Source organism: Pteropus medius, unplaced genomic scaffold, assembly GCF_902729225.1.
Source record: "Pteropus medius unplaced genomic scaffold, Ma_sr-lr_union100, whole genome shotgun sequence".
In the NCBI taxonomy this organism is placed as follows: domain Eukaryota; kingdom Metazoa; phylum Chordata; class Mammalia; order Chiroptera; family Pteropodidae; genus Pteropus; species Pteropus medius.
The window spans coordinates 9,278,905-9,306,652 of NW_024342474.1; the positions used below are offsets into that span (position 1 = coordinate 9,278,905).

The following is a 27,748-nucleotide window of genomic DNA, read 5'->3' on the forward strand; positions in this document are numbered from 1 at the left end:
TTGAAATAAAATAAAACTACAAAGTTTTAGTTCTCCATTATACAAATAATTTTTTGAAATTTCGACATTATTCAAATATAAGCCAGTCCTTATACAAATAGAATACACACAAAGATCAAAAAATACATATTCTCTCAGCAAACTTTGTCACATAAATAATAAAAATATATACAGCTGGCATTTTCGATCTAAAATAAAATTATCTTAACACTGTAATCACATACAGAAGGTACTAAAAAAAACACTAAAGAAAAAGTTAAAGGAACAAAAAGTTCATTTTATGATATCTACAATTATAAAGCTACATAGAACCAATTTTAGGGAAATATATACTTCTCACTTGGATCTTAATGTTTACTTCACTTTCCTCACTTTTTAGAATATTCTCTGGACAGGTGAAATTCACAATTCTACCAGCTATCCCTGACACCTAATACAAAGGTAGAACATGTGAAGAACTACATAGTCTAAGTCTTTCTCCTTTGGGATGAATGTAAAAAGAATTATTTAAAAGTTAAATTTGTATGAACCTGTGTTAAAATTTTCCAAGTAAACTAAATTAGCTATTGAAAATCAAATAATTCTTTTTAATAAGAAACGTTAGAAAAAAATCCAAAACTTGAAAAGTCTTAACAGAGTAAAGCAATAAAGAAAAACTGTGCCAAAGGTTCCCTAGATAAAAGCAACTCAACTAGGTTTATCTTTAATTATGTTTTGCCCCAGAAATTCTCCTTCCTTTTCTGAGCTCGTGCCAGAGTTTGAAAAGCTCGGAGACTAGAAGCTGCAGAGCGAGCAGAAATCTCAGATAATCTGTCCTCATCTGCAATGAAAGAATTATAGTCAGTATGAAAAATATCTCTTCTAAAAATATTGTTTTATAACATTAACAAAAGAAAAAGCATCAAGCTTTGTAATGTCAATGTTGACTCTGACAGAAAAAAGTAATCTATTGAAATATAAGATATTAATTTTTCAGGATAGCTCACAGTAATTTTCCAAGTTTACAATATTCAGAAATCAAACATTTTAATGTTAAATAAGCATTCTGTTTCCTTCTTGAAATCCCACAATGCCATTACCTCAACACACAGCTCATGAGTTCAGTATTACTTGGAAATACTTCATCATCATACTGTCTTGTCCTACTTTAAAAAGCACAGCTGTTCTGAGCAAAAAGCTTTTTAAAACTTTGTAAAAATAAAATGCCATAACTTAACATGGTATTTACATCACATTTCTAAAATAATCTCACTTAATATGTAGAAATAATATTCAATTTTAATATGCTGCCCTTTATTGCTGAAATTCCTTGTTCTGAGTACACAAATCTATTATAAGATCACTTGTAAACACTGTTCTTCCATTAAAAAGAAAACAGAACTGGATTCAAATTGTCAAAATATTTGCATTTTAAAACAAAAACTTTCCTAGCTCACTAAATTCTGAAAAAAGTCCCACACTTGCTAAGAGGAGAAAAAAACCTTTAATGTGCATGAACTTAAAATACATAGATATTAATTCAAATTTACTTTCAAATTCAAAATTTTTACTTCAGTAATATCATATTTCTAAGGAGGAATTAAAATCATAATTTCATTGTTCACATCAAGATTCAAAATTCTTCCTGCCACTATTTGAAGCAAATGGACTGTCAGAATGGAAACAGGAGAAAAAAAGTTCATTTTCCATAATCATATATTTTTTTGAGTTGAAAATTGGCAAGTATAGGCATTTAGAACAAATGACTGATATAATGCTAGGCCAAATTCCTGAACCCACACCTGGACAGGGGGTAAAAAAGAAAGAGTATTAAACTTAGTGTGATGTGAGGCACAATCTCTTATCATCTGTTTGCCCTAGAAAAGATTTTCCAAGGCTTTAGGTTCTAGTTTATTCACTTATAAAATGGGGATAATTTCACCCCCCTCAAAAGATTTCAAAGACCCAATGAAATAACATCTGTGGAAGTACTTTGTAAAGTATATAGTGCTAATCAATTATAAGATCATTATACTATTATAAACTACCATATAATAAAACTTCATACTTTTATGTTATTTCACTATGGAAATACCTTCGTCATTAAAGGCTTCATGCTGAGATAACTGGAAATTGTTCTTCTTTGCTTTTCCCACTTAAAAAAAAGGCAGATAGGAGGTGAACACACAATATAAATATATATATGCTTGACTTAAAATGTACAGCTGAAACTTACCAGATTTCGTTAACCAATGCACCACAAAAAAATTAATTAATTTTTTAAAAAAGACAGAAATTATCTTTCAAAGGTACTCAAAAGTATATCCTATTTATAGTAAACCCTTAGTAAAAGAAGGCTGTCAAAAATCCTATTAATTTTAAATATTTAATAATTACTATTAAAGGGCCATTCATTAATTTATAATGTGCTTATTATTAACAAATACGTAAAAAAACAATGAGTAACCTTCTTCTCAATGATAATGTTGATCTATTCTAACCTTAAAAGAATGTAGTAGGTTTCCGTTTAAAGATGGTAGATAGAATGCATACATTTATAAAAATGACAAAAACCCATAGGAAAGAAAATGGGAGACAGGAACACAGCAACAAAATTTTGGAAAATGGAAATCAAATGAAAGGGTAGTGAGTGTGTTATTATCATATGGAAGTAGGGTGAATCCTCAAGCAGGGGAGGGATACCAAGAAGCAGCCACTTTGTTCCCCTAATGGCTCAGCGTTTGGGAGTACTGAGTAGTACTGAAAGTTGGAGTGAATGTAAGACAGGATCAGGAAAGTGGTTTAAAGTCTTTTTACAAACAGACTGCCAGATCCTTCTTTAAATTTGCACTGGTGGGTAACTGCCCCTCTTTCACAACAGGAATGGAAGTTTTGTCTCTAAAGGTTTATCAAAGCTACTCTGACTAAAGGACACCAGGTTCAACTGAGGACAAAGGTACCAGATTCAAAACAGGGATATTATATATATCATTTATGTTCGAAAGAGATAAAACATGCCATTCATGAAATAAAAACAGGATGCCATACAATGCAATATAGATAAATATGCCTTACTGCTAAATTGTACACCTGAAACTTACTGGATTTCGTTAACCAATGTCACCATAATAAAATTTTTTTTTTTTTAAATAGAGATAATACTACTTTTTGAAAGAAGGGGGGAAAAAACAGGATGTCGTATAAAAGGAATATGCAGTGTTAAAAAAATTCTTAGAAATTAAAAATATAGCAAAATTATTTTTTTAAACTAAAAAGAAAAGGTAAAAGATAAAATTTAGTAACCCTTTCAAATTAAAATAAACAGAGATGGCAACTAGGAGAGGTAAGATAAGAAAATAAAATCACGGTCAACATGTCCAACATCTGAAGAATGGGAGTGCCAGAAAAGAAGGAAACAAAGTGGAGAAGAAGAAATTACTGACAAAATAATTCAAGAAAATTTCCCAGAAGTGAGAACCAAGTTTCCGGACTAAAAAGGTCTACTGAGTACTAGCAAAATGATTAAAAAGAGAGTTATTGTAAAATTTTAGAGCATTAGGAATAAAGAAAAGATCTCAAAAGCTTCCAGGAAAAAAAAAAAGGCAACATACAAAAGATCAAAAATAAAAAGAGCATCAGACTCCTTAACATTAAAAGTGAAAGCTAGAAAAGAGCAGAGTAATGCTTAATAAAACTAAAGGAAAATAATTTATGTATGACCTTGAATTATACATCCAGGCAACATTTGGCAATGTCTGAAGACATTTTTGGTTGTCTTCAAAAAGGGGTGCTACTGGCATCTAGCACATTGCCAATAGGTTTATGGGAAAGAACTTGAGAGACATCTCATTTATACAAAAGTGAACTTGGGTATAGCACAACCAACTGTTCCAAAGATGAGATTTTCTCCTATTTAAAGAGATTACATTAACTAAAAAACTAAATAACATCATTTATTAACATATAGCACATACTTATAGCCTTTGTACCTCTCAGTATAAGACTGTCATTTTAAAAGACAAAAAATTAAAACCACAATAATTACCATTATGCTGAAATTCTGGATCTCTCAGAGAGCCCTGAATTCGGCGGGAGGGATGCCAGTAGGAAGAAGGACAGGGTGGAGAAGGAGACTGTACAGGAGTGTTTGTTGGATATTCTGGAATTTTTGAAACTGGAAGAGTTGCCTCAGCAAATTTGGGGTTATTGGTTTCAGAATCTTCCCTCAAAGGCAGGGGATCAATTGTTTTTATACCAGCAGCTGGAGAAGTCAGGAGAGCTACGGCACGACTTTCTTTCTAAATGAAAGAAAAAAAAAAAAAAGATACATATGCATGTGTACATATACAAATAAACCAAAGATTTAAACACAAAAAAGTATCATAAAAGCAGTAGGAGAAAGTATGGGGAAACTTTATATAATTTCTATATGGAGATTTTATAAGCCTAACAACCAATATAAACATATTTAGCTATATAAAATACATATATAATCATTAAAAAAAATCAAATGAGAAAAATATATAACTTGTATGACTTATGATGAATTATCACTGCTACATAAGTATTTCTTTAACATAATAAAAGACAAATCTAATTAAAAAGAAAAAAGATATGTATAAGCAATTCATATTCACACAAAATACAAGTGGCAAACATATTCTACCTCACTTATAATCAAATAACTTCAAAATAAAAGCAATGAGACACTAATTTTTCACTTCCTAAATTACAAAGATTACTTTTTTAAAAAAGTATAATACCCAGAGCTGGCAACGATATAGAAAAATTGGCACTACAATGTTGTTGGGAGTATTGGGAGGAGGTGGAAAAACAGAGCAAAAGCCTTTAAATTTTGTGTTCTTTGACATCACAATAATACTTGGGGAGTATTTACACAAGAGGGGATAATAAAAATATGAACAAAAATGTAGCTAAAGAATGAATTTCAAAATAGAAAAATTAAGAAATAGCAATAGGCATGTAGTTTTGAAAAATAGATTTCAAAATAAGCATCTGATTAAAACAACTGCTATTCCCCATTTAAAAAAAAAACAATGGTATAACTATAGATTGTGTATCACGTTGTTATTAAAAATTTGAAAGAAATGATATTTAATAATATAGAAATGTTTACAATACATTGCTAAGTGAGAAAAATAGATTATAAAGTCTTATCTACAGCATAACAAATGAATACACTATATACCTAAATAATTCAAAAATTCAAGTGTAAGTCCTTGATAGTAGGTGTGACATCATTTTTCTTTTTTATTGTGGTATTTTTTATTTTCCACAATAATAATGTATCACTACCCTAAAAGTCCCTGTGTATAGTCTTACTTTTTGAGACTATAAACCAGTAAAATCAAATAATAGTCCCACACTTTCCTGATTACTTATAATTGTTGCTTTTAGTTATTAACTTTGAATTTATCAATGCAATATTCAAAACACTGCTTTCTGACCTTAGGCATAATTTTCTGCAATTAAAGAGCTTATTGCTTCAAAGTGAAGATGGTCTCGGGTCTTATCCAACGACCATATTTTAAAATCAAGATTTAAGATAAAAACCACAAATCTTTCTCTTGCTTCCCTTTTTAAGTATCACTTAGGACAATTGTTCTGATTTTTTCTTTTTCTATATATACATACAGAATTTGAGATCTCTGTCGAATTGGTTGTACTATTGTTAAAAAGACCTGAATGAAATCTGTAGAAAACTTTTAACACAGAGGGTTCCCAGGTTTAATTTAACTTATTTTGTGACCTATTTTTGAGCTTAAAGCCTTACTGGCCTCACTGCTTCCACTCTCTCCAAGTACAGTCCATTCTCCAATGAGCAGTGAGTGATTTTATTTACCATGTAAATCAGAGATTTATAATTGCTTTGTTGCTTCAAATCCTCCAAGGGCTTCCCAGTGCCATGAGAATAACATCCCCAATCCTTACTCAGCCTCCCTTTTCCAACCTCATTGCCTACTCTCTCTTCTTCCCTCTCCAGGCTCCTCCAGTCACACCGGCCTTTTCACTTTCTTTAAGAACTCTCACTGTTGTACACTTATGCTGCTGTTCTTTCTACCTGGAAAACAATCTGTGCCCCAGATCTCTGTGTGGGCACCTCCCTCATTAGTCAGGTCTTAGATCAAATGTCACCTCCTCAAAGGTGCCTGTCCTGATGGCCCAAAGTAAAGCAGCCTCATCCACCCTTGGAAGTCATTTGTGGTTTTAATTCACAGCACTTACTACTACCCGAAATTGTCTTTCTCAAAAATTATTTGTCTATTTCTCTCAATGAAAATATAAGCTCCACAAAGACAGGGATTTTGTTTGGTTACCAATGAATCCCCAAATCCTAGACCAGTGCCTGGCACACAGTAAGAGCACATTAAATGCTGAATTGAGTGAATGAAAATGAACTCCTGATACTCCCCTCAAAGCCAGTTCCTGTCCAGAGTTCTCTTACTCAGTGAATAGCACTCCCTATCAATCCTTTTGGGCAAGCCAGAAACCTATAAGGCATTCATGGTTTCTTGTACCTTTTATCTAACCGAACACCAAGCCTTGACATTATTTCCCTTACACAATTCTTCAATTCCATCCATTTCTATCTATGCCCACCCACCTTAGTCCAAGCTATCAACATCTCCTACCTAGATTACTGCAATGGCCTTTTACAGGTATCCATAGTCTATTCTTGTCTTCCATGGCAGTCAGAAGGTCTTTAAAATATTTCAATGGCTTGCCATTGCTTTTGAGATGATGATAGAAATTCTCAACATTGCTATCTTTTCCAGCCTCATCTTGTACCTGCTTCCTGCCACACACTATACTGGTCTGTTTCTTACAACCTTGCATTCTTCCTCTCCACAGGATCTTGGCACATGTGTCTTCACCCTTTTTACCTGAGTAACTCTTTCTCTTCCTCTCTATCTCAACTAAATTATGACTTCCGAAAAGCTTCCTGACTTCCAGGACAAGGTCATTTTCTCCCAGAACAGTACTATACACATCTTTGAAATTCTTATTAGTTTTAATTTAAGTTCTGTAAGTTCCATAAGATCATATACCATGTCTATTTTTACTATCATTACCGCATGTGTGTAAATGGATAGAAAACATCTGAATGAATGAATGAATGAATGAATGAACAGACACTGGGTTTTGAATATCATTTATAAAATGTGTAAATGGTACTTGATGATTAAAACAATACCATGAGACTGCTACTCTAAAGTTTTGATAAACAGTATTGTTCAGGGGTTAAAAATGTGGGCTCTGAGGATAGACTGCCTGGAGCCAAATTCTGCCCCACCATTTGGCAGCCAATCAGAAAAAAACAATTCAATGCTTCTGCCTTACTAAAAATATGATAACGGCATTGTCTCTACACATGAAACACAAAATTTTCTAAATTCTGAACCTATCATTCATTTATTACATATGACTAAAATAATCATTTCCTGAAGAAATGTTTTTCCCAAAAATATAAATATTTACCTTTCTAAAATCACTCTTTGAAGTTTCTAAACCATCCTGAGAGGACATTCTTTTCCTCTGTTCTGGGACCGGAGGCTTCACTTTAGATGGAGACACTAAAACAGCACCACCTGGAAAAATGCCCGAGATGGTAAGTCTCAATTAAACTAAACTTTCATGTAGAAACAGCAGGTTAAATAAGAACTGCACAGTGTTTGCCTATTACCAACAGCTGGAGTGGTAAGATCATGATGAGTCCTTTGGATTCCACCACGTTCTCTCAACTTCGGAGTGGGAAGCCTGCCTCCTTTTCCTGAGGATACAGAAGAAGAATCCGACCTACAAATTAAAATAATCTATTATGATGCATTTTCTCCAGGAAGTATTATCAAAAACACTTTGCCATCTTTATGCAATAATAAAGTATGAAACTTTTAAAATGAGGCCATTTTGTTTCTGAAAACATAAACAAATCCATATACACATAAGAGTGACTGAATATTGGAAAAGAGGGAAGGTCACTGCAAGTCAGCAACAACAGAGCAGAGGATTCATCCATTAAATCAGGGCCTAAGTCCCATAATAACTGCAAAACTCATGAACGTGTGATAAGGGATTTGGACTATGGACAAAAAGCACCATTATCAATGTAGATGTAGAGAATCATTCCCCAAAGAAATCTGCATACAACAGGAATTAGCTATTTGCCAAAATCACTTATTTTAATATTATAAAACATTATCTTTTCTTTCTTCTTTGGTATAACCAACTGGTATTAAAGAATATCAGCCATTTTCCTTAAATCATAAAGAAAGTCAGTCTTCTAGACACATTTACAAATATAGCAAATTATAATTAGCAAGATATAAATGAAAAGAACACTGACTACTTCTCCCCAAGTAGCTGAGTGTTCAAGTATTCAATTACCAATTAGTGATGATTCAAATACCAGACTGAATCAAATTAGAAACCATACAGAATGCCTACTTAGTAACATTAAAGTAAAATCTCTTTATTAGTCATAAAACCAAAAGCATAAACCACTATACTTAGTGACAAAACAAAATACATATTAACCATGTACAATAATGCTGCTATATACTGATTAATTCAAAACTCTCACCCTTCTTTTATCTTGTCTGCCTTAGATTTTTCATGTACTTCCAACTTCTCTAAGTCTCCCACATAAACCTGTCTGTCCTTTTCCCTTTCCTCTTCCCTTTCCTCTTCTTCTTCCTTTGGTGGTTTCTGTATGTCTTCATTGGTGTTCTCTGCATCCCAAGCCAGACGCCTCCTAACAGGTATGATGGGAGCATCTGACACGCCCAGGTTCTCCATGGTATTTTTCTGGAGCTGTTCTTCCAAGACTGGTCTTTTTTCTTCTAGTTTTGTAGGACATTTCTGCAAAGTCTTATGGCTTGTAGGATCTCTGCATAACAAAATAAGTTTTATTTTAAGTTTGAATAGTTTGTGGTTTCTAGTTGATATTAATTTTAATGAGTCCATCATTCCCTTCCATTGTTTACAACTGTATGTTTTCCACAGATATTGCCTTGCCCAGACAATGAAGAAATCTAATTAAAAGTTCAATTTACAGAATAATAAAAGTTATGATCTGGAGTTTCTATTAAAATACTCCAAAATAAAATCTATTTATCTCTTCTTACTACCTTCACACACACACGCCTGCTCCACTACTGACAAAGCTCATTTGTATCCCCTAAACTGGCATTTATGCACATAAACTTGTACCCTCGCCCCCAGGTTTAACTTGTTCAGTTACTCAATTAGTTTGTGCACAAACTCAAGGGTACTTATGGATCTAGTAAGCTGATTCAAATTTTAAACTTTAGATCATCTTTTCCAGACATTGTTAAATTGATTTAGTGATGAACTTTTTAATCAGATGCCACATAATTAGAATTTACAGTTCAATTTGGTATGTATGACTATATTAATATACTGTATCAAAAAACTTTTATTTGCTACAAATCAGTGTGCTATTTCTCTTATAGTCAAATGGCGTTCACTTTAAAATCCATAACAGCAGAGAATTCTCCCACAGAAGCAAGACCTAAATTCCACAATAACCATGAAAATTATGAATGAATGATAATGGATATGTACTAATAGCTTACTTTTAAAGTTCTTTTACAGCTACTGTATGATCATCCTTTTCTATTTTTAATTAACAAAGATATTGTAAAATCCAGTCTTCCAGAATTATATTATGTATTATTTTACACATAATTGTGTAAATCAAGTATATATAGCTTTCAAAAAATAAACTAAAAATAATGAAATATAATAAATGCTGGCATATCTCCATTTGACTAGAAGACAAATTTTGAGTGTCATGTCATTTTCCTACATAATTCCATGATCTACATAAGCTACAACATTCCTTTTCACCATACACAAAGAACATCTTACCCAGCAAGATCCAATGCTCTAATGTTGCTACTAATGGTTCCTTCTGAGCTTGTGGTGGAGGAAACATCCCAACAGAAGTTTTTATCAGACAGAATCTGATTCAGATGGTCCCGAGAAAAATGTGTTCCCTGAACTCGTTTCCTATAAAACTCAGCCTTCTCTCGGAGTTCTTTAACCTATAAAGGAGAGGTAAGACATCATGTATTACTGTAAACGCTCCTTTGCAAATATCACCAAGTAGCTTATCAAAGACATTGCACATATACAGCCAGAGACTAAGGAGAAATGAAGGCAAAAATAGCCACATACATTCATCAAACTGTGCATTTTAAAGCAGAAATTAAAACAGTCAAGCTAATGCACAATGCAGTTATTTTATTTCAGGCCAGCAGGCAGGAAGAAATATGTAGCAACTAAGAAAAATACTGATGCCTATTTATTTCAACTGAAATTACACAAGTACTCTATGCATTATTAGTTTTTTAAAAACTCAAAAGCAACCAACCTCCGCATACCACATGGCATTTAGAGAACCCTAGGGGAGGAATACAAAAACACACTTAATGACAGGTTAATGCCATAACTGAATATTAATGGAATCAATGAAATACCTTATTATTCCTTCTAAACATATACCAAACTTGTCAATCAAATTTTTTAGTATTTTAGTAATATTTAATTCAGTAACCAAGACATCTTAATATTATTTGAAAACTAGACATGTTATTGCATAGCTGGGATGGTATCCGTGACAGGTAACCTAATTACTATTCCTATTTCCTTACCTCTGGAAGATTACTGGCAGGTCAGAAATCCCTAGGCCCAGTCTTACTTTCCCGGTTTTATATATAGCTGCTACTAGTATAGAAGCCCCCACTGAGAGAGTCACGAGGCATTCCCTTCCAGATTCCTCAACATTTCTTGGAATCAGCAAAACCTCGAATTTTAAAAAATGTATTAAATACATGGTAATTTTTAATCCCACAAAATAATAATTGTAATACAGTCGACAGTGATAGAATACAAAAAAAAAATGTTCTGATGAACTATAAAGTGATTTGAATTTTCTAATATGCAAATAACATTTTCATGTGAAATGGAGCCTTCTATACTCATTTGAAACTTTCATTTTATGCATCATACTGCCACCTGCTGGCTTCCCTAAAAAAATTACACTGCATCTTAAAATTCTGTCTAAAGTAATGTTACAAACCGAAAAATTCAAATAAGATAATCTTTATTCTCAAAAAACTATAATTTTTTTTCTATCATAAAGATGTAATATTAGCATTAAAAAGATATCTGGACACTGCTAAAATTCTTTTTCTTTCACATAAAGGCAAAAAAGCAAATCCTGAAACTTGGCATTGCAAAAGCAATTGGAGAAACATGTCCTCGGCTCCTTAAGACACTATTGAATGCAAAGAAAAAGTGCTACAACTCTAGAGAATTAGCGAAAGCAAAGGACAGCATCCACCATGGCAATAAGAAACCATATACACTTCTCTAATGGACCAAACCTGGAACATTCCTAAAGGATAATTCAAAATATTATTTTCTTCACTGCCAAAAAAATTGAGCCATGTTCATTTATTATTTCTGTCAACTCTATACTTTAAAGAAACTTAGAGTACAGTAAGTTCTCAACTAATATTTCTTTCTATGCCATTTCATTATAACATGATGAGATGCCATAAGAATGTAACTCTTGTTTATATCAATTAGCCTATGGTAAAACTGGTTTCATTATATGAGTTTTTGCTTAAAGTCGCAGAACCTACCAACAATATTAGATAAGGATTTCCTATAGTGCTTTTTTAATTTAACAGGTAGAACTGAGACACATGAGTTGACTCGAACTAGTAACCAAAGTATCCTGAATGCACAGGAACCTTGTTTAAAGTGCCCTGCTATAATCCAGGTTTTATTTCTAACACATACTCCTATGTTTCAAATGTTTCATAGCTACTCCACCACCTACAATGACAAAATCTGTAAGCCCTAGCATTGCTTCTTCCTTTGTGTTCTTAAAGTCCTTCTTGTATATATCCATTAGTACTTAATTCATCCTACTGGAATGAATTGCTCACATCATTCTCCTCCATTAACCTATGAATTCCTTGAGATGAGGAAGAATGTAGAATTTAAACACTGTTCTGAGGGTGGACTAAGTGCTAGTAGGCCTGAGCTAGAAGGCTGGTAGCCAAAGATAAGCAAGAAAGTCCCTGATTCAATGTGCTCACAGTTTGGTAGAGGAGGCAGACTTCCTCTATGATAAATTATTATCATAATATTGGTATGGTCTAGACCGTAATAAACAAATGAGATATAAGTTCAAAAGGAAGGTCTATCAGTCCTGTATTGCACGTAGGGTGGAGTGGAAAGGAACAGTGAAGGAGACTGCATTCTATCCATGTGGAAGCACCTTACTGTTTTATAAATGACAAGAAAAACAAATAACCCCTCCACATGCCAGTGATCCAGTTTTAACTGACATCAACTTTTGCGGGAGGAAAAGGAGATACAGAAATACTGTAAAACTTTGGTTTACTCAGTTTTATAATGACGTTCAAAACAATATTTTAAATTTACTTTATCAGCAATTTTTATTAATAATCTTAGTTCTAATGGTGTTTTACAAATACATAATTTTAAATTTCTATAATCCTACACTAAGATGAAAAATTAGGAGGTTTATATCTCCCAAAGTAAGGTGTTCCACTAGAAAGAGTAAAACAAATTGACAGTATGAACTCAACATTAAGAGCAATCCCTACAGCCAACAACCAGAGCCATTAAAAAGGATATAAACTACCCTAAACTCAAAAGAACACACATACCTCTTTCCAGGTAAAGTAATGTCATCAGATTATATTATATAATAAGCACTACAAGTAGAATGTTTTCATTTATGAATTTCTTTTCCCAAATTAAGAAAATTAAATCATTTAAAATGTATATGCAGAAAATGGGGGTTGGGGATAGAAAAAACTCAGAAAATGGGGGTTGGAGATAGAAAAACTCATTTTTCTCAAAAATCAACCCCCTAAAATGAGGAGTCATCTTATGCCTAGTAGTCCTTCCAATGTCTGTCAAATTACAGAATGTTTCTTAAATGTGGAACTTTATCTTGAAATAAAGTCCTATTTGTGAAAGACGCATTAGAAAAAAACTACCCAGAGAAAAAATTGATGGTCACCAGATGGGAGGAAGGTTGTGGGGATGGGTGAAAAAGGTGAAAGGGATTTAAGAAGTACAAATTGCCAATTACAAAAATAGTCACCAGGATATAAAGTACAGTAGCATAGGGAATATAGTCTATAATATTGTAATATAATAACTGTATGGCATCAGATAGGTACTACACCTAACAGGATGATCAGTAGATAAGGTACATAATGTCTAATTACTATGTGGTACACCTGAAACTAATATAATACTGTATGTCAACTGTAACTGAAAAAAATTTTTAATTACTTCGACCAGTATAGTTTGATTAGATTATCTAACAATTATGAAAAAAAAGAAATTTAACACAGATTCAGTAGTTAGTATGAGGATGGGACCTAACAATTGTAATTGCTGATTATATTTAAAACAATCCTTTAAGTGAGCATTTAAAAAGCAATAATGCCAGTGATTATATTATGGAGATAAGAAATATACAACCACTGGACAAATAAAACCAACCACCCTAGTGTTATATAACTAGGTACCTGGGACTTAGGATAAAATACCCAGTAACTAGACTATAGATTTTCAAAGTACAGTATCTCAAACAACATAGAATGAAATGAAGATGAAAAGTCGTGAGAAAACTCTAACATGACTTGAAAAATGAGTTAATTCTGATAACAAAGTCATTGATATCCAACTTCAGTTGAAGAGTGTGAATAATAATCCTTCACAAAATGTTAGGAATGGGAAAGTGGGGGAATACCTTATATTTAGATACTTCATAAGTAGCAACATGCAGTAAATGTCTTCCAGAAAAAAAAAATCTAAGACTTAAGTAAAACATAGCCCATATTAAAAGTCTATGATCCAGGTCAACTAAAACTGTTATCATTATCAGTTATCATTATCATTACCGACCTCTTTACTACAAGTTCTTATTCTTTACTAACTTCAATTTACTTTTTGAATTATTCTGAAGTCATGGCAAACCATACCACTGCTTTAAATATTTACAATCACCAATAGCAATTAATAAAACAAACGCCCAGAAGTCATATTACCAAGATATAACAGAAAATCTTGAAGACAGGTCTTAATAACAACAAAAATGTCCTCTTCTATCAGGGCAGGATAAGGACTGTCATCTTATCGTAACTTCAGATATGACAATCCTGTCAGTCCATCAAATGTTTAGATATGAGATCTAAATACCAACTCACCTTAGTTTAAAGAAGTCTCAGAGACTGAGAGAGAATTTTTCCAAAACAAGGAGCTTCTAGTGAACAAACCGAGTGAAGCACCTAAACAGGAAGGCTTGTGGCTGACACCCATTTATTGGCCACACTAGCCCTCCATGGCCACAATCTGTACCCTGTCTTTACCTCCACTTTTCCTCATTCCCCATCAGACTCTTCAGACACAGAGCTCTTTGCCAAGGTCTGGCATGGTCATAAACTGCTCAGAAGTTTAGCTGACTCAATTCCTTTCTTCCATCATGGCTACTTTTAATGTTCACATTTATAACTTGAATTTTGCCCCAAAATTTTACCCCAATCTAGGACAGCTTCGAGCTTTGTCTCTTACTCTGTATATATTGCCTCTGAGCCATGCTCAAGTAGGAAAGTAGAGAGGACCAAGAGGAGCCACGGAGGAAGAAATCAAGTAACCTCCTGAGTTTAGGAGCACAGGAGTCACCAGGACATGGGTCCGAGATCTGCCGGTGCAAAGAGCAACAGCCCAAAGTGCCAACAACTTCGCCCAGAAGCTGATTACATGTAATTGTTAGCCATGGTTTTAAGTATGGAGCTAAATAAAATATTCATTCTCCATCCAAGTTATCCCTCTCTTTACAATGTTAAGGGGAGGGAATGTTTACTGATGTCTAATCTAAACTGCTTTAATTTAGCTAATCCACACAGAAAAGACAGAAAACCATAAAGATGTAGTTTAAAAGATGCTAATTATACAATTGCCAAAAAAGCTCCACTGTTTATCCTTTGACTATAAGAAGCTAGTACTAAACACTAGGATTACCCTTTCCCTCAAACCTTTCTTTAGGATCCTCTGAATTTCCCCCATATAGTCAGGGTGTCCCAACACTGTAACTCAAACTTCCATCAGCACGGGCCACTCCTTCCTTGTACTTACAGACTGTAAAAGCACACATTGACAGGGGATACTACTGTCAGACAAACTAATCATGAAAATTAACTAATCTTCAGTTGTGAGGGTGGATGTCAGGATGTTATAAAATAATCAAATCTATCATGCTACAATTCTAAAAACTGACTTTATTAATACATCCAAATATTCATTGTAAAAAAATTTTTAACTTTAAAGACTATAATAAATATTCATCTCTAATATTTTAAATAATCTCTAATTAGTATTTTTAAAAAGTAAACACACTGATAAATTATATCCTAATACATACAACTTTAAATTCCTGATACTTTTAATGCTATTATTGTATTATACATCTTTAAATTGTAGTCTCTATTACTAAATTAAACTTATTGTGAAATTAAACTGACATAGGCTCAAAGAAAATGGGGGCTTACTGAACTCACCTGATTTGGTATGTTTTCCTTCACACGTGTCCAAGCCCCAGCTTTATATAAATACTGGGCTGGGCTCAGAAACTTAGCTCTATATTCAGAATTCACCTTCCTAACAGAAATGAAATGAGAGTAAATTAAACTATTTCAACATGTCAATCATCTAAATACTATGCTTTTTATCTTATAAAATACATACCCAAGCCTTTGATGTCTCCATGAAGTGAGCTTCTTTTTAGGCTGGTTTAAGTCTTTTGATTCCATCTCTGCTTCTAATTTTAAAGGATCATCTATCTTATTACACTAAAATGAAAATAATTTAATCTTTTTATGCTTAAAATATTTTATACATTAAAGTGAAAGCATAACTGTTATAAAGTATACTTGGACACTGTATTACAATTCTGTTTGTAGAAGTAAGCTTTAACAATTAAAGATAACATAGAAATCACAAGAAATCAACAAGCGAGTTTTGAAACTAGTATATCCAGTTAGCTTTTTGAAGTATAGCTCAAGATATAGGTTCGTTTTCTAACGACAAAAATTTTAGATCCTTGCTAGGAAAAAATTTTTTAATTAACAAATAAACATCTAAATAAACTTCATGTTACTACCTACTGAACACTGATCTTACATTTGCCCTTGATATTCTAAATTTGCATTTAATTGTGTTACAGTAATTAAGGTAAGGTCCCAATGAATAACTTACCACTTTGATTTACTAAATAACAACTCGTTTCTCTCTCTAAGAACATCATAGGTCCAAAAATATATGTAACATTTTACTTTTAGTCATAATTTCTATTTTTAGAACCCATAAAATATCAGGTATGACATTCCAGGAGATTAAAAAATAGGACTTATATTTACTTATAATTTACAATAATTTTAACCTGATATTGTAACTTAAATAGCTATAATTTCACACAGAAGCAGGTGTTTGTATATCCTAAGGTAAATCATGTGAATTATACTATGATTTGACATGCTAAAACTTTGGTTTAACATACATGTGCGTATGTGTGTTCATGTTTGATTTCCATTATTTGATTTAAAATACTTTAGTGTTTCTGTCACTACTGTTACCCTGGAGCTCACATTACTGTAATATCAATCATTTGATATTAGAGCAGACTTACCTACTATATTTGCTAAGCATTCATCACACTGTATTATATTTAGTTTTTTATAACTTTATCTCCCCACTAGCCTAAGAGCTGCTTAGGGCTTAGAGTAGTTATCATTGTATTCTAAGTACTTAACCAGTGTCCAGCTCCTATAGGTGCTCAATGAATATTTGGCATTTAATGAACAAATGAATTAATGCGCTAATAAAAAACAAAAATCTCAAGCAGTGGTAAATGAAAGAAAATGAGTAAAATCTAAATTGAGGATTTTGTTTTGTTTAAAGAATTAACAAATACCTTCTTTTCAGGAGATATTGTTTCAAAATGTCCGTTCTCTTTCAAACCATTTCTTAATTTTGGTTCTTTCGCTGGAGATAAACCCTTGAAATTTCTTTTATATTCAGTTTCATGGATGATTGAGTTACCTTTGAATTGTGGAACAAATTTGCTTTTATTGTGGAAAACCTTCAAACAAAAATTACTGTAGTTTAGTTTTTTGTGGGTTAAATACAGAACTTAGTTTTCCAATTACTTAAAAATCTCAAATATAAAGTTGAATAAGATATAAAAAGGCAAAATTATATATAACTGTAATTTTACTTCACATGACCAATTAACATCCAAAGGGCAACAAAAGCAAAAATAACAAATGGGACTGCATCAAACTAAAAAGTTTCTGTAGAGTAAAGAAAACAATCAACAGAGTGATAAGACAACCCATGCAATGGGAGAAAATATATGCAAACCATAGATCTCAGAAGGGGTCAATGTTCAAAATATGTAAAGAACTCAATAGCAAGAAAACAACACAATTTAAAAATGAGCAGAGGCATAAAAACAGACACATAGATCAAAAGAACAGAATAGAGAGTCCAGATATAAACCTATGCACGTATGGCCAATTAATTTACGACAAAGGAGCCAAGAATATACAATGTGGAGAGGACAATCTCTTTAATAAATGGTGTTTGGAAAACTGAACAGCCACATGCAAAAGAATGAAACTGAGCCACAGTCTTACACCATATACAAAAATCATCTCAAAATGAATTAAAACTCTGAATGTCTAATACCTGAAATCATAAGACTCCTAGAAGAAAACATAGGAGGATAAACTCTTTGACACCGGTGTTGGCAACGATTTTTTGGATGTGACACCAAAAACAAAGGCAACAAAAGCAAATATAAATAAATGGGACAAAATCAAACTAAAAAGCTTCTGTATAGCAAAGGAAACCATTAACAAAATAAAAAGGCAACCTCTGAAATGGGAGAAAATATCTGCAAACCATATATTCAATAAGGAATTTACATTCAAAATAATAAGTAACTCATACAAGAGAAAAACAACAATCCAATTAAAAACAGGCAGAGGAATTGAATAAACATTTTTCCAAAGAAGACATATAATGGCCAGCAAATACACAAACAGATGATCAACATCATTAATCATCAGAAAAATGTAAATCAAAAACACAATAAGATAATCACCTCACATCTGTTGGAATGGCTATTATCAAAATTAGAAAAGATAACAAGTGTTGGCAAGGATATGGAAAAAAGGGAACCCCTGTATACTGTTGGTGGAAATGTAAACTGTTAGAACCATTATGGAAAAAGCACAGAGGTTCCTCAAAAAATTAAAAACAGAACCATATGATTCAGAAATCCCATTTCTGGGTATATTTCCAAAGGAAATGAAATCTGTATCTCGAAATGATAGCTGCACTCCCATGTTCACTGCAGCATTATTCACAGTAGCCAAGATATGGAATGAATCTAAGTGTCCATCTATGGATGAATAAAGCGAAAAACGTGGAAAGATGCCACACAATACATGCACACACACATTTCACACACTAGAATAATATTCAGCATTATTAAAAAAGAAGAAAACCCTGTCATTTGCAACAACATGGATGGATGAACCTGGAGAACACTTGCTAAGTGAAATAAGCCAGGCACAGAAAGATAAATACTGCATGATTTCACTTTATGTGGAATCTAAAAAAGTCGACCTCATAGAAGCTGAATAGAATGGTGGTTGCCAGGGGCTAATGGGTCGGGGTAATGGAGAGATAGATTGTCAAAGGGTACAGTTTCAGTTATGCAGGCAAATAAATTCTGGAGATCTAAAGTACAGCATGGTGACTATAGTTAATACTGTACTGTATACTTGAAATTCACTAAGTAAGGGTAAATCTTATGTGTTCTCACCATAAAAAAAAAAAAAAGAAAAGAAAGGAACTATGTGAGGCGAGATATGTTAATTAGCTTGATTGTGGTAATCATTCATAATGTATACATATATCAAAACATCACACTGTACATGTAAATATATAATTTTTACTTGTCAATTATACTTCAATAAAGCTAGAAAAAATCCAAAGGTCAACTTTCTAAACTCATTACTATTATGTTCTGAATAATAGTTATTGTAGTCAAATAATGCTTAAGCCAAAAGAAATAATGAACCATTATCTTTTCTTTCCAAAGTTCCCTACCCCTCTCCCAGTTTGGTAATGAGATTAGTAGAATAGGCACATTTTAATAATATGAACACAAACATTAGCTTTACAAGGCAACTCTGTTGTCAGCTCTACAAGTTTTTTCCCCTCCTTGACAAGAAGTTTTTTCTTCATGCAACAACAGAAAATAACATTTTGAATATCTGGTATGTTCATGTGTTCAGTTTTTGTTTCTCTGCTTGCTTATTTTTAGATTAAAGTAAGGAAAAATTCAGATAATTATTATTCTATTTTTAAGTGTTTCTTTTTATCCTTAATATTTCACAATATTATTTCCATTCTATGGTACATTACTACTGATTACAAGGAAAGCAAATGAAAAAAGATGGTGCTCAAATAAGGTACATTATTGCTTTATAACTATGAAGAGTACATCTTCATACAGATAAAATCCAAAAGGTATAATTCGAGTACTTTTCTACCAAAAATTGCTTCGATTCTTTTACATATTAAGACATCCTTTCAGAAAATGGGTATCTGGTAAAATAAACTGAACAGCTCCTTTACAGGTTCCCCAACAGTAAGGATTCAAAGTTTCTGCCACAGAACCCTTCAATCTACAGACCCTGAAACTGATATGCTTTGAACCAACAAAGAGCATTTGTTTCCCCCAAAAATTTCTTTGAAATCCTCACTAACGAAAGCAGTAAGACTACCAGTGAAGGTATTGCTAGTGATTTATTTTATATCATACTTCTGATCCTATAAAAAGAACCTTTCTATACAATACTTTCACCGAAATATGTAAAAGTTGTCAAAGGGGCTTTAATTTGAATCAGCTCTATCTTAAAGTTGAAATACTCTATGAAAACTGAAGAATTCCCAATTTTTAGGTCATAAGAATATCGTAGGTACACTTACTATCCAAGAATACTTGTAAGCCAGCAAAAGAAGTACTGATTCTATTTAATAGGTTCATAAAGGATATGTATCACTACTTAGTTATTTTATATGTTCCTAAAATGTTACATAAATTTCAGTTTTTAAAAAAGCTGAATAACGAGTAAGCCCAAAGCTTCCACAATTTTTAGAATCACTGGTATTGCCATCTGAGTATAAGATGACTGATGATCTTGCCTTGCTGAATCTAATTATTCTCCTAGTCCTTAGGGGTAATATAGTGAATGTTGAGATACAGGAGAAATGAATGTGAGGGTGTGTGAAGGTGTATACGTGTCATGTGCATATGTATGTTTGTGTATGCTTATAAAGAAAAACGCAAAGATCAGGAGAAACAAAAATCTAAGCTGTCATGGCCTCTGGGGATATTTTAAATGGAAGTATTTCTTACGTAGGCCAAGGAGTATGTTTAAGAACATAAATGAGAGTTAAGAGCCTAAGAACTGTCTAGAGGAGGATAGTTGTAAAACGGAGGATTTATTAGTCATGGTAGTCCAATACTGAAATTGTGCAAGGGTACAATAAAATCTAATATCACATTTAGTTATCATTATAGCTTTCGAATATTACATAGTTAAATATATAGTTAAATATATGTCAGTTCCTATTACTGTTCATTTGATACAAGGACAAAAGTATATATCTTATGTTCCTTTCAATGTATTTTGTAGATATTAAAAAAAATATCCAAAGCAGTTAGAAAACAGAAAACATGTAATACATTAGTCAACTAAACACATTTTAGGAGAAACCAATTTAATAATTTTTTAATACATAAAAAACTCACAGTATGCAAAAACTTACCTGTCCCCCCGTTTTCTTTACCCTGTCTCATATTTAGTATATGTGATGGATCTGGCAACAATGATCATCAGTAGCCTAGGACAGTATAATATTACTACTATAAATCACAAGTAATAGGATGACTTTAGCAAGACTCTAATTCTAACTTTCTAGAACCTACCTCCAGGCCTGCTTGAGTATCTAATTTCTTTCAGCAATTAGTTCTATGTATATCTGCATGACTAGTTTAGATAACGATATTCAAAAATGTATTACATCCATTAAACTACCTGATTGGCTGCAAAAACTGGAGCAGTTTCTTTAGGGGTTTTCCAAACAAACTGCCTTTGGTATTCAGAATTTCTCAAGACATTATGTGAAGGAACAACAGTCAATCCAGCTTTCTTCTGCAGAAGTCTATCCAACTGTTAGGGAAAAAAATCCCACTCAAAGTCATTAAAAATTTCTATTCAAACTTTTTTTTACTGTGGTAAAAGTACATAACATGAAATTCACCTTCTTAACAAATTTTTAAGTGTACCTATAACTACATACACGTTGTTGTACAACCAACTTTTTTAAATTGTTAATCTCCCTTTTAAATTGTCAAACTATTTAAAATTCCTTTCTTAATACCGTCAAGGAGTTATTATGCACCCCAGAAAAAGATTAACAACATCTCAGTTCCTTCCTACCAATTATTCTTAATTAAATCTATTACTAAAAGTCAACAGCACCTTGGCTCATTCACACTTTGTTTCTAAGAAAGCCCCCTCCCCTGCCCACCAGACTTATACATCACCTTCCTTGATTTCCCCTATGCCCCCAGCTTTCGCAACAAGCCACAGGTTCTTCTCCAACACTTCTAAGTGCCTCTCCGTGGTTCCAGTCAGTGGCGAATATGAAATGGGGAAGAAGCACAGTGGGATGGAGAAAAATGTGGGAGGCAGTAAGATATCTGCACAGATCCCTGCAGCCTCTGCTTATGTGCTCACAGGAACCTTCTGCAAGCCAGCTATGACATAAGAGAGCAGAACTGCAAGATCTCTGAGATCCAGCCAAAACCCTCCTTCCTTTTGCATTTCATCAATTGAGATTCTGTTTTTTGTTGCTAGTATACAATCACAAATTGAAAAAAGCCTAGGAAGAAGTCAGCTCACCATCCCTGCCAGAGGTAATGGCCTACTCCCCTTCTCTGTCTCAACTTGATCTCTCCCTTAGGACTCAGGTGCTGATATATGATGAATAAAATCCAGAAGCAGGCTGTCCACCCAATGAAGGGATACCTTAGTATAACAGTACAAAGTGACTATTAAGAATACAACTAATTCATGATAACTAAAGTCAATAACCTCTTATTAACTATTCTATAGACATGAGAACAGAAAACAATGGAAAAATTTTAGGCACAAAATGAAATATTACTGAAATGATAAAATCTGCAAAGAATTCTACGCTTTCATAACAAAATACAATGAACATACTTACCTTATTATCTACGTTTCCTGAGAGAAGCTTGGCAGAATGTTCCAGTTCCACATTTTCATTAACTGGTATATTGTTTGCTATTACATCCTTATTATTTTCCACAATATCTGAAGCTCCTTCAGCTCTGGAGTCTGCAGAATGAGATCTGGTTCTCTTGGGCACCCTGGAGGCTTCTAGTGCAAGGACTCTTTCTTGGTTAACATCTGTTTGTTCTGCCTCTTGTGATTCTGGTGCTTCTGTTGATTCTGGGGCTTCAGGTTCCGGTGATACAACCACATCATTCTCTGAGATAGCTCCGTTCCACTCAAGATATTTTGAAATCTGTGGATCATGGTAAGGGACTCTTCTTTTTGAAATAAAACTTGGCTCTTTTGTGATTCCTACAAAATATAGTATACAAAAGTAGCAGCTACCAAAACATAAAGTTACAAAGACAACTTCCAATAATACCTATGAGAGGAGAAATGGAATTTAAAATTCAGTTGAGATACACACACAATATCCTTCAAATTACAGGATAATAAAATAACTACAGTTTTTCAAGATAAAATTTTTAATTTTGCTTTAAAGAAATATTAAAAGTTTGACCATAAAATAATTTTTAATTGGGGTCACAATGTTCAAGTTATCCTCACACAAGTCACTAGGACCACAACGTGATGGGCCTGGCAAGCCAGGCAGTACATGCTGCCTCCGTTTCTAATTACTTTCCTGTGCTACTTAACAAAACAATGGGCCCTGGTACTGTCAAAATTTGGAACTTGTCACAAAGCTTCTCTTATGTAGAGCAGACCAAGATGAGAAGGGATGAGATGTTATTACGCTGGATCTTGGTTCTACATTTGGTTTGATTTCCTGAGAATTAAAAAGAATGAACTCTTTTAACAAGAGCTAAGATACTATTTCTCTATATTTCTGTCTGGCAAGCAAATGTCCAAAAAACTTAACCTTCTACCCAGGTAAGAGGAGCTCTGTGGAATGGCAGCCACTAAGATACTGACCCAGTTTGGGGCCATTCTTTAAATAGAAAGAATACTGTGCAGAGTGGGGAAGAAAGATTAAGACTAGAAGGGAAGAGGAGAGGGAAGACGGACAGAAAATGTGGCATGAGGTACCCAGAGTTCTCTGGCTTCTATCATGGATGTTTTGGCCACTGAACCCAGCGTCCCTACCCTTACAAGGCTTCCCTAGATCCGTGGTCTTCAAACTGGGTGCATATATGTCTGGAGGCACATAAAGACATTGTGGGGGGAAGGGAGGTACACAGAAATGGGCAGCTTAAAGGAATCATTTTCCAGATCTTAACTTCCATATGTGCTATTTCCTGACACTGATCTGCCTACGAGATGCATCTGCCATCTGTAGTTTTATTTCCCACCACCCCCTTCATAATCACTTTCCCAGTTCACAAAAGACATCTCCCTCAACCAGCCCCATGGAATTGGGGGAAAAAACCTCATAAGTGGGAAGGAAAAACAAAGAGCCAATTCAAGAAAGCATAACTCTTGAGGGAGAATATCTGACAGCAAAGAAGGCAAAGATTAAAAATAACAAAAGAATAGAACCTTATTTCATCCAGCTCCACACCTTTTCCATCTACCCATCTTAGATTTAAAATTCAGGTCTAAGAGTATCATCATTTGAAATGCAAGCATGCATGTTAACACATTTATTTGGACTGAAAAAGTTAGACCATTTTTCTCACAAAAAATTATTTTGATTAATTTGCCGAGGAGGACAAACTTTACCAACTACATCTATGATGAACATTTACCATAAATTGAATGAGCTAAATTGGCAGCTCCAAAATTTTAACAAAATATATGTAAAATACATATACAATATGCATATACTAGAAATACACATCTTTAGATTTTTTATACTTATGTTTTTATACATATGCTTTAAAAAAAACAAAAATACTAAATATCAACTTAAAAATGTGAAGGGATACTAAGACTTTCTAAATTCTTTTAGGGGGTATGAAAGCTAAAAAATTTGAAGACCACTGCCCTAGACCTCTCTCTGTTTTAACACAGAGAGGGGCTTCTGGCAGAAGAGCAAAATCAATAGAGAAGATTTTCAAGTGACCTGCCCTTCTCTCCCAGCACCAACAAAAATACACTATGGGAAAAAAAAATATAGTATATTAACAGAACATCCAGCCATTGCTAGGTAACAATGCTGTTGTACCTGGCTAGCCTCCCACCTCCCCTTCTGAACATCCTAGAGTTCTCACTCTGGCTCTCCCCCTCACCTAAAAGTGTCCATTAACATGCCTCCCTTAGACCATTCCTACTTTTGTAATGTACCATTCTCCAGTGGCTTTGCTCCCATGGTCTCATTTCCTCTCCCCTCTACCCTCAAATACAGTTGATCTAAACTAAAATGTCATGGAGGCAACTAGCTGGTTACCCAATTTCATAATATCCCGCTCTAGGCCTTCATTGGGGTATCTACACTTTGAGATTTACTTTGGATCCTTAATCTAATGGAGCCTCAAATTTGCAGAACTTCTGGTCATCTGAAGAGGATTATGAGCACCGCCATGCCCAAGAAGCAGGGACGCCCAGTCTTTGAAGTCAGGCTTTGGGCAAAGGATCCTGATGCTTCAGAGGAGCCCTAAAAGAGCCACTCCTTTAGCCCACCCTTCCCTTTGTTCTCCAAACACTCTCGTTTTACTAATTTCCCAGGTTTGGGACCCCACTCATAAGCCTTTTATTTTCCTGGCTTCAAACACCTAACATTTGAGGAACTTATATACCAAACATCAGGTACTCTCACAAATGTCACATATGAAGCACCAAACATTCATCTGTATATGTATGAACCTAGCCCTTAACAGGCAACATCTCATTTACTCTCTCCTTGCAATCCTGTGCAATGGGCTTCCTAAATCCCACTTGGTGAAAGACCCCAATTGTCCAAGGTCAAACCACTAATGTGGATTCAAACTCAGGTTTATTCATTCATTCAGATATTAGTTTTAATAAGCACTAAAGTGTGTCAAGACCCTGTATAAGGTAATGGGTGGGAACAAGGTGATGAAGATTAACAAACAGAGCCCTGCTCTCAGAGATCTTATTCTCTAGTGAGGAAGAATTAAGCAATAGGTAGAATACAGTCAGTCTGTCTTTCTTCCCCTCTACCATGCTCTAGGGATCCTTGGTCCAGGGCTCTGAATTCCCTGGGATACGGGAAGGAAGTATGTATGATGACAAGAATGTGGCCTCTGCATTCATGGGTTTTGAACAATACAGACTTGATTTCAAATCATGGTTCTGTCGTTTACTAGCTGTGAACCTTGGGCAACTTACTTAATAAGCGGAGTCTTCAATACCTTGGGAGTACTCCTCCCCAGGCTTAGCTACTCTTAGCTTTCATGTCCCAGCTCAAATACCAAATCTAAAGCATATTTCTTCCAATCCATCCCTCCACCAAGCTATCTATCATGCTACAATTTTATATAACAACCTAAAATCTCCTAGCTTATTTGTTGAGTAACTTCTTTACTGCTCTTCCCCATAATTAAGGGTCTTTGTCTGGTTCAAGGCTGTATCTCTAAGAAGCTGGGAAAAGTCCTGGCCTATAGTAAACCCTCAATAAATATTTGTTAAATAAGTGAATGAGTAAGTCGACCAGGCCAAATAAACAATGCTTCACAATTTTTTAATTATTTTGCAAATTTACCCCAAGGTTTATTCAAGCTATAATGATTATTAGTTTGTCCAACTTACCTAACTGATCTGATCTAAGTCCAGCCCATGGGTACCTTCGCCCCACTGAGGAATTACAGGACTCTGACAAATATGACTTTTTCCACAGAAAGTTCCTCTGGTATTCACTCAGCCCCTGTAATAAAAATACAAATTTAGTACAATGCAATTAATGAACGTTGTTTTAAACTAGGTATCAGTAAAAAAAATAATTTCTGAACCTCTAAAAAGGGTTGCAAGACTTAAAAGTGATCATTAAACAAAGAAGAGCTCCTTAATGATAGCTAATATTTGCCCAGCCCTGTGCTAAGCAGTTCACACATTTATATCCTTTAATCCTCACAGTCACTGGAGGCAAATGCTAGCAGGAATCTGAGGCTCAGAACATCTACCCTTCTGCTGGTTGTCTGATTCCAACGCCTAAACTCTTGTCTAATAATGGTAACAATGTAAATCCTCATCACTATAATTATCCTAATTACTCTCACCGAGTACACATTATGTATTATGCCTAGTACCTTTAGAAATTTTGTAAAGTCAAGTGAACAAAGACAAATTCCCTTCCCATTCCGGATACAACCCCTTAAGATAAAAGGCTAAGATAGGGCTTGTGGAAAGCTGTGGTCAATCTTTATGTTGAAGAGTGCCTGACCCTGTCAGCTACCAGCTACCTGAACTTCTAACGGACCCTAAACAAATACGACTATGAATAATGTGTATTTCTTATACCTTGTCTTTACCATGTTAAGGTCCCATTTCTCAAGCCTTTAAAAGTCATATGCACTTAAGAGTTTTAAGGGGGGAGGAGTGTTAAATGCTAATCTGTGAGATGGGCCACAGATGTCCCAATCTGAAGCCGCCTTAGTTCCCATCATAAAGTGCTCTCCCTCCATCTCCACTCCTCTGAGCCTCCCCAAATAAACCTATCTCAACACCATCAGAGACGGTAACTCGGAAGTGTGTGTGAGCAGAGAGGGCGCTACGTAAGAAATGAGCATCCTCCAGGACCGTGGCAGGCAGGATCGGGGGCTGACAGGCTCTGCGAGGCCGAGGGGTGCGGCGCAGAAAGCCGGCGAGGCCCGCGCGCCCCGCTCCCGCCCCGCCACAGCTCCCCCCATCAGCCTTGGGCCCGGGGACCCCGGCCTCACCTTGAAGCGCACCGGCATGTCGCCCGGCGCTGGAGCCCCCGCCACTGCGACAGTTAACGAGACAAAAAGCCCCGAGGGGGCGGGGCAACAACAGTCAGTTCCCTAGCAAATCCCTCGGCCTGGCGTCCTGGACTACGCGCCGGCGCATTCCGCGCTCCCTTCCTTGAGCTCCGTCGCTGTCTTTCTCCGCCCACACTTAAGCCTAAGAACCAATGGATATTCGGGAAACAGCTCACCGTCATTAAGATTCGACCAATCAATGCCCGAAAAGGGGACGCCTGCCTCCCGGGCCAAATCCCGAGGGTTAATTGAGATGGCGGGCGGAAGGCCGACCAATGAGGCTCCCGGAACCGGAGTGGGCGGTGCCCCGCGGGAGCTTCGTCCTGAGGAGAGCGCACAGGCCGCTTGTGTCGCGGGCTCCCGCGCAACAAT

The 27,748-nt window shown here is 34.8% G+C and overlaps 1 protein-coding gene across 9 annotated transcripts; it reads right to left on the minus strand.

Moving 5' to 3' along the window:
• On the minus strand, positions 1 to 27,490 carry SAXO6 (stabilizer of axonemal microtubules 6). 9 transcript variants are annotated; one of them, XM_039865948.1, is made up of 15 exons: positions 27,317 to 27,482; positions 26,190 to 26,304; positions 22,453 to 22,832; positions 21,255 to 21,389; positions 17,051 to 17,218; positions 15,826 to 15,929; positions 15,639 to 15,738; positions 10,397 to 10,426; positions 9,892 to 10,067; positions 8,582 to 8,887; positions 7,685 to 7,797; positions 7,480 to 7,589; positions 4,025 to 4,277; positions 2,075 to 2,134; positions 2 to 820 (listed from the first exon to the last, which is right to left on the minus strand). In XM_039865948.1, exons 1-15 carry the CDS (start codon positions 27,332 to 27,334, stop codon positions 708 to 710), a joined length of 2,181 nt encoding a protein of 726 aa, XP_039721882.1. In that variant the 5' UTR covers positions 27,335 to 27,482; the 3' UTR covers positions 2 to 707. The 9 variants fall into 9 exon arrangements, with proteins under 9 accessions (XP_039721886.1, XP_039721888.1, XP_039721887.1 ...); XM_039865950.1 differs by having other exon boundaries at positions 702 to 820; positions 2,048 to 2,134; XM_039865952.1 differs by lacking the exons at positions 26,190 to 26,304; positions 27,317 to 27,482 and adding an exon at positions 22,125 to 22,250 and having other exon boundaries at positions 1 to 820; positions 22,453 to 22,578.
• Between the last annotated feature and the right edge of the window lie 258 nt (positions 27,491 to 27,748).